General features: G+C 59.7%; 2 protein-coding genes across 2 annotated transcripts; one reads left to right on the top strand and one right to left on the bottom strand.

The window, feature by feature from the left end:
* Positions 1 to 347: 347 nt before the first annotated feature.
* On the bottom strand, positions 348 to 6,435 carry ENH_00007460 (elongation factor Tu GTP binding domain-containing protein, putative; the record flags this gene model as incomplete). Its single annotated transcript, XM_013578567.1, has 7 exons — positions 348 to 902; positions 1,151 to 1,246; positions 1,759 to 1,990; positions 2,443 to 2,942; positions 3,180 to 3,353; positions 3,667 to 5,103; positions 5,365 to 6,435. 7 exons carry the CDS (start codon positions 6,433 to 6,435, stop codon positions 348 to 350), a joined length of 4,065 nt encoding a protein of 1,354 aa, XP_013434021.1.
* Positions 6,436 to 7,832: 1,397 nt separating this feature from the next.
* On the top strand, positions 7,833 to 10,804 carry ENH_00007450 (hypothetical protein, conserved; the record flags this gene model as incomplete). The annotated part of the gene is made up of 4 exons (XM_013578566.1): positions 7,833 to 8,134; positions 8,454 to 8,532; positions 9,094 to 10,410; positions 10,604 to 10,804. The coding sequence occupies 4 exons, from the start codon at positions 7,833 to 7,835 to the stop codon at positions 10,802 to 10,804; spliced, it is 1,899 nt and encodes a 632-aa protein (XP_013434020.1).
* Between the last annotated feature and the right edge of the window lie 1,427 nt (positions 10,805 to 12,231).

The following is a 12,231-nucleotide window of genomic DNA, read 5'->3' as shown; positions in this document are numbered from 1 at the left end:
GCGACTTACATGCGACAAGCGGAATACTTTTTTAACTGCCAACTCTGCCAGATCTTCTGAGTCTTTTCCGGGTCCATCGGGGGCCCCCGGGGCCCCTGCTGCTGCTGGGGGGGCCCCAAAGAGAGAGTGGGAAAGAAGCCGCTGCTGCACTGCCTCAATTACATCATAAATGACTCGAGTTTGCACTATTTGCACTTGAGCAGCCTCTGCTGCTTGCTGCAGCAGCAGCACAAATGCCCCACAAACGCCAGCAGCAAAAAAGCCACAATAGACAACGCAGGAGTGCAGCCGGTAAGAGAAAAGCAGCAAAAGAAGCAGCACAGGCGCTGCTGCTGCTGCTGCTGCTGCTAAAAGGACAGAAGGTGCATGTGCAGCACAGCTGCTGCTGCTGCTGCTAAAAGGACAGAAGGTGCATGCGCAGCACAGCTGCTGCTGCTGCTGCTGCTGCTAAAAGGGCAGAAAGCGCATGTGCTTGCCTTGGCTTCCCGGCTGCATTTGGTGTCGAAGGCCACCAACAAGCCCCCCCTTCCGTCTTCGTCTCTGCACTGCTGCACATCTTGCAAATGGCATTCGCCAGCAGAAGCTTTCAGCACTTTCACGAGTCTTTGTGGCCTTTCTTGCGGTGTCTGTACACCTCCGGGGCCCTCCGCAGCCTCCCCAGGGGCCCCCCTTGGGGGCCCCTCTGGGGGGGTTTCCCGGGTCCCCTCTTCGGGGGCCCCTGGGGGGGCCCCCAGGGGGGCCCCTGGACGAGACCCTGGGGGCCCCGGGGGGCCCCCAGGGGAGCACAGGAGCCACGTGCCCGAAAGAGGGTCCAGCTCAGCAGCAAGCCCGTCAACTGCAGCAGCAACTGCTGCTGCGGGGCCCTGGGCCCCCGCACGCACAGTGACTGGCAAAATAGTGTGCTGCAGCAAAAGACAATAAGACACAAAATGGGAGAAGCTGCTGCAGCAAATAGTCAGGTTTTGCTGCGCAGCACTTCTCCCTGGCCTTTCTCATTGGGTTTGTTGCTGCTTCTTTGGCTGCTTGTGGCTCTTCTGTTCTTCTCGCCTTCTCTTTTGGCCAAATTGTTTTGAACAAACAAAATAAATTGTTTTAAAAAAAAATAAATTCAAAAAATAAAAATTTAAGAATAAATCCACTGCACACTCACCTCTCGCAGCTGTCCGTGCAGCCGAGCAAACGCGCGCTCTCGTGCCTCTGCTGCTGCTGCTTCTGCTGCAGTAGCCGCCTGTTCGTTCAACAGCCTCTGCACGAACAGCAGCAGCAGCAGCAGCAGCAGCAGCAGCAGCAGCAGCAGCACAAACATGGGCACTAGAAGCAGCAGCAGCACCGCATCTTTGTGGCTCTGCTTGCTGCGCTCCCCTTTTGTACTTAAATACAAAATTAAGTTGAAAATTATTTTCATTCTTAAAGCCCCTATGTAGATGCCATATCCGCGCAGGGCTCTGTAGGAGCTGTTGCAGCTGCTGCTGCACCTACGCCTGCCGCTGACGCTGCAGCAGCTGCAGCAGCTGCAGCAGCAGCTGCAGCAGCTGCAGCAGCAGCTGCAGCAGAATCGGCAGCTGCGTCCAGCTGCAGCAGAATCTGCAGCCAGATGCAGCGGAAGCTGCGGCAGAAGGAGAAGCTGCAGTGGAATAGGCGGCTGCAGCACTAGCAGCAGCTGCAGCAGCTGCAGCAGCAGCAGCAGATGCAGCAGCTGCAGCAGCTGCAGCAGTAGCAGCAGCTGCAGCAGCTGCAGGCCGGAGCCGTGGCGCTCACCTCTCGGTGCTTCTTGGCCGTCGCCTCTGAAGGCATGACAGCAGCTTCGACTCCCAGCGGCGGCAAATCCTCAGCAGCAAATCCAAAAACTTCAACAACTTTGGAAACTCCAAAGCCACTCAGCCGGGGTGGGGGCCCCCCCTGCTGCTGGGGGCCCCCCCCCAGCCCTGCTGCGCAGCCCAGCCGCCGCACCCGGCACAGCGAGGGCCCCGCTGCCAGCCAGTCGCCAACCCTGCGAAGCATGCAGCCACACTAGCTGCTGCCTGAGCAGCAGCAGCAGCAGGAGCGGCAGCAGCAGCAGCAGCAGCAGCAGCAGCAGCAGCAGCAGCAGCTGATGCTGCTGCCAAGAGCCAGAAGGGGCTCTTGAAGGGATTCGGGGAGGCCTCAACAGAGGCCCCTTGCCCCTGCAGTGCGCCCCCATAGGGCTCCTTGGGGGCCCCTGTGGCGGTCTTTCGAGGCTTGGGGGCCCCTCTGAAAAGCCCTTGGGGGCCCCTTTGAAAAGCCCTTGGGGGCCCCTTTGAAAGCCCTTGGGGGCCCCTTTGAAAAGCCCTTGGGGGCCCCTTTGAAAGCCCTTGGGGGCCCCTTTGAAAAGCCCTTGGGGGCCCCTTTGAAAGCCCTTGGGGGCCCCTCTGGAAAGCCCTTGGGGGCCCCTTGAAAAGCCCTTGGGGGCCCACAAAGCCTCACTTGATTGTGCCCTGTTTTATTAGCAGAGAGGCGCTGCCCCCGTTGCTGGCGCTGCAGTTTGTTTCTAAGACGAGGCCCCTGGCGGGGCCCTCTGGGGCGGCCTGGAGGTCCATTTCCTCGGCCTGCAGCGCTAAGCACTCCAAAAGATGCAGCATTCCAAATCTGTCAGTTTGCTGCTGCTTTTTCTTTTCCAATTGGGTCTTTTTCCCGGAAAAATCGGCCCCAGGGGCCCCCATTTGGGCCTCCAAAAAGCCCCTGGCACTCACTGCTGCCACCTGCACGGGGCCCCCCAAGGGCTCCGTCAGCAGGCCAGCAGCAGCAAGCTCTGCGAGGACCTTTGCGCCTGCTGGGCAATCTACGAAGTCGCTGCCCACCAGGGGGCCCCCGGGGGCCCCCGGGGGGCCCCCCGAGGGAACCCCAGGGGGGCCCCCCAAAGGGTTCTCCACCAAGTCAGTCTTGGTGATGACAACAACAAGGGGGTTTTTCAACTCCTTGCACGCCTGGGAGAAAAGAATCAACTCAACAAACAAAATCCTCTTAACCGCAAAACACTAATTTTAATTTCTGGGACTTGTGCGCTAAACCCCAATGAGCCCAGCTTAGGGGCCCCCCGTCGGGGGGGCCCCTAAGCTGGGCTCAGCTTAGGGGGCCCCCCCCGTCGGGGGGGGCCCCCTAAGCTGTACCCTTGCAGCTGCTGGCTTGTTAGCTGGGGGGCTCGAGAGCTGGAGTTTGAATACCTCTATGCAGGTTTTCGTTTCCTGCTGCAGCCCCTCGTTTGCTGCTACTGCCAGCAGCACGAGATCTGCTGCTTGCGCAGCGCGAAAACGCATGCAAGAAAAAGCTGCGTGGCCAGGAGTGTCCAGAAAAGTGACGTAAGGCGCAGACGCAGACACGGACTCCGGCAGCGGCACCTGGCCACACGCACAGCAGCAGCAGCAGCAGCAGCAGCAGCAGCGGCAGCAGCAGCAGCAGCGGCAGCAGCGGCAGCAGCAGCAGCAGCGGCAGCAGCAGCAGCAGCGGCAGCAGCAGCAGCAGCGGCAGCAGCAGCGAGGTCGGAGAATGCGTCTGCCTGTTTGTCATTTGCTGCTGTTTTTCCTTATTGGTTGTCTGCCTCTTCTAGCCTTTAATTTATTTCCAGCATCTCCAAAATAGATTTATTTATTTCTCAAAACTTTTCTGTTCTTTTCTTATTTTTTCCTGATTCTATTGAGCGGCTGTCTTTACCTCAAAGCACCCGATGCGCTGCGTGATCCCGCCAGCTTCCTTCACCAGGGGGCCCCCCCTGGGGGCCCCCCCGGGGGCCCCCCTGGGGGCCCCCCCGGGGGCCCCCCTGGGGGCCCCCCGGGGGCCCTTGTCTTTGCTGGATGGGGCAAAGGGGCCCCTGCCCTGGCCCATGAGCTTCAGGGCGGCCAGCAGCGTCGTCTTGCCATGGTCTACATGCCCAAGCACTGCCACTACTGCTGGCCGGGGCTCCTGCTGCTGCTGCTGCTGCTGCTGCTGCTGCTGCTGCTGCTGCAGCGAAGCAGCAAGGGGGCCCCCGCGGCTGGTGGAGGGCCCTCGCCGCTTTCCTGTTCCCTTTGCCTGCAGCAACGGGGCCCCATTTGCCTCTGACTGGGATGCTGCTGCTTCTTCTGCTGCTCCTGCTGCTTCTCCAAATCTTGCTGCTGCTGCTGGCGCTGCTGTTCCTGCTGCTTCTCCGACTTCTGCTGCTCCTAATGGTGATGGTACTGGTGCTGCTGTTGCTCCTTCTGGCGCTGCTGCTGCTGCTGCTGCTGGTGATGCTGCGCCTGCTGGTGCCGCTGCACCTGCTGGTGCTGCTGCTCCTGCCAGCTCTGCTAGCTCTGTTGCTGCTGCTGCTTCTGCTGGTGCTTGTAGCTCTGTTGCTGCTGCTGCTGCTGGTAGCTCTGTTGCTGCTGCTGCTGCTGGTAGCTCTGTTGCTGGTGCCGCGTCTGCTGGTGCTTGTAGCTCTGTTGCTGCTGCTGCATCTGATGATGCTGCTAGCTCTGTTGCAGCAGCAGCTGCTGCTGCTGCCTCTGCTGCTGCAGGCTGCTTGGGGAGTTCGGGACTTCCGCTGCTGCCTTTGCTGCGGAAGACTCCAGCAGCTTCTAAGAGGGCCTCTTCTTCTGCTTCTTCATTTGTTGCAATTAATTCAGATTTTGTTTCTCTTTCTCTCGAGGCCCTGCGGCTGCCCCCAGGCCTGCGGCCGCGGGGCCCCCCGCCTTTCTCTGGGGGCCCCCCCCCCTTTGCTGCTCTTGAGAAGGAGCTGCTGCGGCGTCTGCTGCTGCTGCTGGGGGCCCCCAGGGGGCCCCCGGGGGGCCCCTCCAGGCCCGCCTCCCCAACATCCACCAGCAGGGGCCCCTCCTCAGGGGCCCCCTCAGCTGCCTCCGGCAGCGCCAGCGCAGCGTCGCCCATGCCAGGCGGCTCCAGGGACACAGAGTCGAGGGCCCCTCCTGCTGCGGGGGCAGCAGCAGCAGCAGCAGCAGCAGCAGCAGCAGCAGCAGCAGCAGCAGGTTGAGAAGCCATCTGGGGGCTTTTCAGTAGGGGCCCCTGGGGGGCCCCCTCGGCTGCTGGCAAAGCCAGGGAAAGCTGCCACCTGTGGAAAGTGGCTGCAGTGGGGGCCTTCAAAAGCAGCACTTTGCAAATGGCCCCCACTGACAAGATCTGAGAAGCAGAATAGCAGCAGCAGCAGCAGCAGCAGCAGCAGCAGAAGCAGCAAATGCAGCAACAGCAGCAGGAACGGCGGCATTGTAGGGAAGCAGACGGCAGCAGCAAGTAAGAGGCGCGCGCTGCTGCCAGACCAAAACGGGACCTGCCAATAAGGGGCGCTGCAGCAACAGCAGCAGGTGCAGCAGCAGCAGCAACTGCAGCAGCAGCAGCAGCAGCAGCAGCAAGTGGAGCAGCAGCAGCGAGGCGCTGACTGACTGCAGTGAGGTCAATGGTCCGAAGTTCAGCAGCAGTTAAGGGCCTCCCTTCCCTCCTTAGCTCAGACACATGAAGAAACCCAAGAGCTTCTTGTGGGGCCCCCCGGGGGGCCCCCCGGGGGGCCCCCGGGGGCCCCCCGGGCCCCTCTAAGGGCCTGCAGCCTTCTGGCAGCAGCCGCAGCAGCGCGTAGCGACCCCACACTCGAATGCATGCAGCATTGACCTCGAGGCCCTCTTTCAAACCCTTGGGGGGCCCCCAAGGGGGCCCCCCCCCCCTGGCGCGCGGCGGCAGCAAGGGCCGCGCTGCTGCACTGCTTCTTGCTGCTTTCGCCGCAGCTGCTGCGCTGCCTGCTGCTGCTGCTGCTGTTGCTGCTGCTGCTGCGGGTGGCGGGGCGGCGGAAGGTCCTGTGGGGCTCAAGAGGGCCCCCCAGGGCCCTGGGGGGGCTGCTGCTGCTGCTGCTGCTGCTGCTGCTGCTGCTGAGGATTCTCGCAGAGGACTCTTGAGTGAGACTTGTCTGCTGCAGGGCTTTGCCCCTGATGAGGGGCCCCCCAGGGGCCCCGGGCCCCTGTAGGCGGTGGGGGCCTGGGGGCCCCCCGCCTCTACAAGACGCTCCTTGGGGGGGCCCCTGGGGCCCCTGAGCTGCCTGTGGGGCCCCCAGGAAAAGGAATAGGGGCCCCTATTAACGGAATCTATGGACTGCTGCTCCCCTTGAATGCCCCCTGGAGGGCCCCGCAGACCCCCAGGGCCCCCACTGCCCGGGGCCCCCAGGCCCTCCGGAAAGGGGGGGCCCCCAGGGGCCCCTGCTGCCCCCCAAGGAAGCTCAAGGGCCTTGAGAGGTGGGCGGGGGGCCCCCAGGGGGCCCCCCACCCACCCAAGGGGGCCCCTGAGGCCTGCCCTGAATAGGAGGGGGGCCCCCCCCGTGGCTGACCTGCGGAGGAACGAGAGGCATCTCAGGCCCGCCGCGGGCTCCTGCAAAGGGGGCCCCCTTGACTGGGCAAAGGCCCCGAGGGCCCCTTTTAGGGCTATTTGGACTAGAAAACAAAGAAAAAGGACCCTCCGGGGGGCCCCCATTGCGACGCAGGGGGCCTCCTGCCGCTCCTAAACCCTTGGGGGCCCCCTGAGGGCCCCAAGACCTTCTCGGCTCTACTGCCTGCGCCTTGAGTGCCGCGGGGGGCCCCAGGGCTCCCCTGGGGCCCCTTCAAGGGCAGGTGACCTCTTGGGGCGTGATCTGGCGGGCCTGGAGGGCTGGTAGCCTCCTGGCGACATTTTTGGGACCCCTCTGAAGTGTAATTAAGATTAAAAGGAAGAAATATGGGTACTAAAGAGGCGCTGAGCGAGATCTAGGGGGCCCCCCGGAGGCATCACAGTCTCAGCTCAACAGGGGGGGCCCCCAAGGCTTGCAGCGATCAGCCCACGGATCTGCTGCTTGAACAAAAAATACACTAAAATTAATTGCAATTTAATGTTTAAAAGCAAATAAAACCCAACAATGAGTCCTCACTCCCCTCTTTGCCCAACTCTAGAGAGCACAACTCTAGTTCTGGGGTCCAGGGGGGCCTCTGGGGCCCCTGGGGGCCCCGTGCTCTTGCTGACTGCAGCAGCGCTGTCTGCGGATAGGTTGCTGTGTTCAGACTTTGAATAATTGTGAACGTTTAATAAATAATAAATTTGTTGACTTTCTTGTTTATTTGGGGTGTAGGAACACCTTAATCTGCTGCAGGTTTCGTGTGCCGCCGGCGCCTCTGCAGTGATGGAGGCGTCGCTGCCAGCAGCAGTTTCTCTATTATTCCCTTTTAGTGTGTTTCTACACGAATAAAAGTGTAAAAAGATCCATTTTTGATTCATTTTGGTCCTTTTTTCCTTAATTTGCCCCGTAGATTCTCAACTTGACCCGCCTTTCTCGCTGCTGCGGCTCCGCCTTCGCTGCTGCTGCCCTTATCTGCTGCTGCCCGTGGGATAGGCAAACTCTAAGTGGCCCCAGAGGCCCCTGGAGAGGCCCCAGCCCTCGCCGCGGGCCCAGAGATGAAGCTGGGACTCTGGGGGCCCCTGGGGGGGCCCCTGGGGGGCCCCCTGGGGGGGCCCCTGGGGCCCCTGTGGAGGGGCCCCCTGGGGGCCCCCAGCCTCTCCAGGCGCTGGCTGCGCAGCAGCTCGCAAGGCATTCTTGCTGCAGTCAGCAGCAGGCGGCTGCTGTCTGTGTCTGGCCCTGATGCTGCTTCGTGAGTTTAAATTAATTTAAATTTGCATTTATTTAATTTTTTTTAAATTTGCTGCTGCACTTATAAAAGTCCTTTGTTAGAACTAACTTTGCAAGTTTGCTGCTGCTGCTTCGCAGCTTCTCCTGTGGCTTCTTCTCCCCGTGCTGCTGCTGCGCGTCTCTCTCGTTATTTTGAATTAAAAAACATTTTAATTATTTATTTTTTATTTTTTTGTTTTAATTCAGTTTGCTGCAGGGCCTCGTTTCCCAAGACATGCGCTGCTTCGCCCCACTCCTGGGGCCCCGGGCCACTGCGGCGTTGGGCCCGGGGGGCCCCCAGGGGCCCCTCACGCGTTTGCAGGTAACTGCAGCAGAGAAGCAGCAGGGGAGTGTTTGCGAAAAGCCATTTTTGCTGCCTCCCCGCTCCTTTCTCCTCAGCAGCAGCTGCAGCAGCAGCAGCAGCAGCAGCAGCAGCAGCAGGGTGCAGCAGCTGCGCCTCTGGAGGCGGCCTGCTATTGCTGCTGCGTTCTTAAATGCGAAGGGCCGAGTACTTGCAGATGCTTTAATATTGTGGAGGTCAGCTTCCAGGTGCAGCAGCAGCAGCAGCAGCAGCAGCTGCTGCTGCTGCTGCTGCTGCTGCTGTCAGTGCCCCGGTTGCCGCGACTTGTGCTGCTGGTTTGAATGCCGCCACCGCCTCTGCCGCTGCTGCTCTCGACACTGCTGCTGCTGCTGCTGCTGCATTTGCTGCAGCTGCTGCTGCCGCCGCGAAGTTCGCTGCTGCGCCCGCTGCAGCTGCTGCTGCTGCTGCAGCCCCCAGCAGCGCCTGCAGCAGCAGCAGGCTTCTTTTGCAGCAAAAATGGAATTTAATTATTTTCTTTTTGCTGCTGTGCTGCAGAGACTCCAAAGATGGCCATCCCCGCTTTTTGCTGGATGTGGGGCTTCCTGTTTGCGGGCGTCTGCTGACTTATCTGGAGGTTTGCTGCTCTTTGCTTTTTATTTATTTTTTTTGTTTTAATTGTTTTATTTATTTCTTTTATTTGTTTTTATTTGTTTTTATTTGTTTTTATTTGTTTCAAGTTGTTTTTGTTCGGACTTGTTTGTTTTTTTTCCCCTTTGTGTCTGTGTGCTTTTGTCTGTTTGCTGCTGTTCGTTTCTGCTGCGCTGTCTCTTCTTTTCTTTCTTTATTTTTAATTTTTTGCTTTTATTCTTCGTATTTAACTCTTTATTTTTAATCTTCACTTTATTTCTGCAGTTGCTGCTGCAGTTGCTGCTGCTGCTGCTAGTTCTGCTGCCAGCTGCGCTGCTGCTATTGTTGCTGCTTCCGTCGCAACAATTGCTGCTGCTGCTGCCCATGCTGCTGCTTGTGCCGCCGTAACGTTTGCTGCATCTGCGTCTCGCCCTACAGCTTCTGCTGCTGTTGCTGCTGCCAGTGCGGTTGCTGCTGCCGCGTGCCGTATTTGCTGCAGCAGCAGCAGCAGCAGCAGCAGCAGCAGCAGCAGCAGCAGCTGCGTTTGCTGCACGTTGTGGCTGCGCAGCGGCACGCAATTTCCTTCAACGTCTCCTTCGGCGAAGAGCCCTCTCTTGCTGCGCTGCAGCTGCTGCCGCCCCCCCGCGTCTCGCTGCTGCTGCAGCAGGAAGGCAGAGGCTGGGGCCCCTGCGTTGCCAGGGGGCCCCCCAAAGACAGACCCCCCGAGGCCCTTCTTCAGGAGTTTTATGACTTTGCAATTTGCCCAAGTGCGGGGCAGCAGCTCTTTCACTACATAGAGCACCCAGGCATTAGTGCTGCAGCAGACGCAGCAGCAGCAGCAGCAGCAGCAGCAGACCCGGCAGCAGCAGCGTCTGCAGCAGCAAACCCAGTCGAGGGGGAGGAAGCACCAGGCCGCTGGACCGAGGGCCTGTTTGCTGCAGATCCCCGCACGTGGCGTCTGGGGCACCGGGTGTACGTACACCGCAACTTGTGGGGCCCCCCCGAAGAAGAAACAGCCCCTCTAGAGGACTGCGCAGCTTCTGCTGCTTCTTTGCCTCTAGTTGGTGGGGCTGAAGAAGCAGAAGAGGCGGACTCTCCGTCAGCAGCAGCAGCAGCAGCAGCAGCAGCGCAGCAGCAGCGCGCGCGGGAGCCGGCGGCGCAGCAGCAGCGCGGCGCGCAGCAGCAGGGGCGCGAGTACGAGGTGTACAGACACCTCGTGGGCGTCTACGAGGGGCCCCAAGAAGTCGGAGTCGGAGAAGCACTTCCATTATCAATAAATATGGACTTTTTGGGATTTTTATCTTTGCAAAACAAAGGCTGCTACATAGGCCAAGAAGTCCTCACCAGGGCCCTGCACCAGCTGGCCAGCCGCAGGAGGTTGGCGCTGCTGCTGCGGGGGCCCCCCTGGCCCCTGGGGGCCCCCGCCAAGGTACAGGCTGGGGCTGCGGGGGGCCCCCCTGTGGGCCCCGGGGCCCTTTCTCTGGAGACGACGATCCCAGCCAGAGTCTTCAGCTGGTGGCTGGAGGCCCTCCGCGCGGCTGCCACCGGTGTGCTGGGGGCCCAGCAGCCCTCCGGGGGGCCCCCCAAGGGCCCCCAAGGGGGCCCCCCGGGGGGCCCCCCAGGGGGCCCCCATGGAGGCTCCGGGGAGGACCCCCCAGGGGGCCCCCAGGAGGGCCCCCAAGAGGACGGGGAGAGGGCCCCTTTGCCCAAAGGGTACAGCGTGGGCCCCGGGGCCCTTGTGCTCAAGCAAGTGGCCGGGGCTGCCCCAGGGAGGGTCTCAGAGTGGAAAGAAATTGGAGTTGTTTTGGCTTATGAAGAGGCATTGGGGGGGGGCATTTGTTTGCTTCGAACTAGGCCCGGAGAGGGGCCCCTAAAGACCCCCGAGGTGAGGCTGGGGTGTCTGTACACCTCAGCTGCATGCATGCATGGGCTTCCATTTGCTTCTTTAGTGCCGAGTCCAGACACTTGTGGAGATCTTGCAAATGGATTTATTTATTCTGCACGAGTGCATACATGAGCTCGGCTTCTGACTGCTGCTGCTGCTGCTGCTGCTGCTGCTGCTGCTGCTGCTGCTGCAGGATATGGCGAGGTTTGCTGCGGGGCTCGCGGGGGCCTCCGTGAGAGTCTCGACAAAACCCACTCCATCGGGGGGCCCCGAGGGCCCCTATGACCCCGCAGAGGCTGCCGATGTCTTTATGGTGGTCCCTCCTCCTTATGTCTTTGATTTGCTGCTCCAAAATCTGCACGAGCAGAAGACAGAGTCCTCGCGGAGCTCTTGAAGAGCAGCAAGGGGCCCCCAAAGGCCCCCCAGGGCCCTCAAGGGGCCCCCAGGGCTCCTAGGGGCCCCCACAGTCCTTCAGAGGCCCCAAGGGGCCCCCTAGGGCCCCCTAGGGCTCCCCAGGGCCCCCCAGGGCCCCCCAGGGCCCCCCAGGGCCCCCCACTTCTAGGGGCCCCCTAGGGGCCCCTCAGGCCGCTGAAGCCGCCCGAGGGGCCACTTAAGGAGCCCACAGGGGCCCACAGCGCCCCCCTGGTGCTGCTTTGTGTCTCCTCTGACGTATTAAATACTATATGATGATTCTCTGTTGACTTCTGAATACTAAATGATGTTGACTTCTGAATACTAATGATGAGGCCGGCCTCACCATACTTACTGGGGGGCCTCGTGTGTGGGGTTTTTGCGGTGTCTGTACACCGCAAGCCCCCGAAATCTGGTGTCTGGACATGAGCTGAGTCTTCGCTTTTGTGAATCTGCTTATTTGTGTCTGAGTTTGTCTATTTGCTTTTCGTTTTGCGTCGCCTGCGGAGCAGAGAGCCGTGGGAAGGCCCCAGCGCTGCTGTGCGTGTATTTGGGGTGTACGTACACTGCGTTTGCCGCGAAGTTCGTAGTGAAGACTTGCGGGCTGTCTGTACAGCGCAGAGGGGCCTCTGAATGCGCCTTTTGGGGCCGCAGCGGCCGCCAGCCAGTTCATTTTGCATGCATTTTCCCTGCCAAGTGCATGCTTTTATTTTTGTTCTTTTAGCGACACTAAGTGCATCTATTTGCCCTCCCCGCGTTGTTCTGCGCGGTGGGCCTCCGCTAACTTCAGTAAGAACCAGTAGACTTCAAAGAACTTCGAAGGACATATTATTTCGGTGGACTCTGTAGGCAGTGGCCACTTAACTTTAGTTCAAATGTTGACTAAGATGAACTCTGTGGGTGTCCATTCAACTTTTAAAAATAAATATTTTTATTCAGATGGACTTTATAAACAGCCATTTCGTAACTACGCGTTCAATTCAAAACTTGAATCCTTCCAAGTTCTGCAGGCGAGGCTGCACCAGGCAACCGATAGCTCCACAGTGGGGCCAGGAATGCAAAAAACTTGAAAATAAAGAAACAAAAAAAGAATAATTAGTTTTAAATGCTCAAAAAGATAAACAATAAGCCAGAATAAGTACAGCATAGACATGGGGGGCCCCAGGGGGCCCCCCTTGACCAGGTTCTTGGGGCCCTCAGACAGAGCAGCGGGAGGGGCCCCTAGAGTTACTTTTGTTGAGGGTATTAACTGCTGCTTCAAAAGTTGATTTAAAAATTAAGAATAAAGATAAATCAAACACTTTAATTAGGGCCGGTGGAGCGCAGCCGCAGGAAGGCAGGAGGATCACCTGCTGCTGCTGCTGCTGCTGCGTTTGCTGCTGCTGCTGTCATTGCTGTTTCACCCAGGCA

This window comes from Eimeria necatrix, genomic scaffold (genome assembly GCF_000499385.1).
Source record: "Eimeria necatrix Houghton genomic scaffold, Enh_scaff120, whole genome shotgun sequence".
Taxonomy (NCBI): Eukaryota; Apicomplexa; class Conoidasida; order Eucoccidiorida; family Eimeriidae; genus Eimeria; species Eimeria necatrix.
The sequence above is the reverse complement of the archived record's forward strand: the minus strand, read 5'-3'. Positions and strand labels throughout refer to the sequence as shown.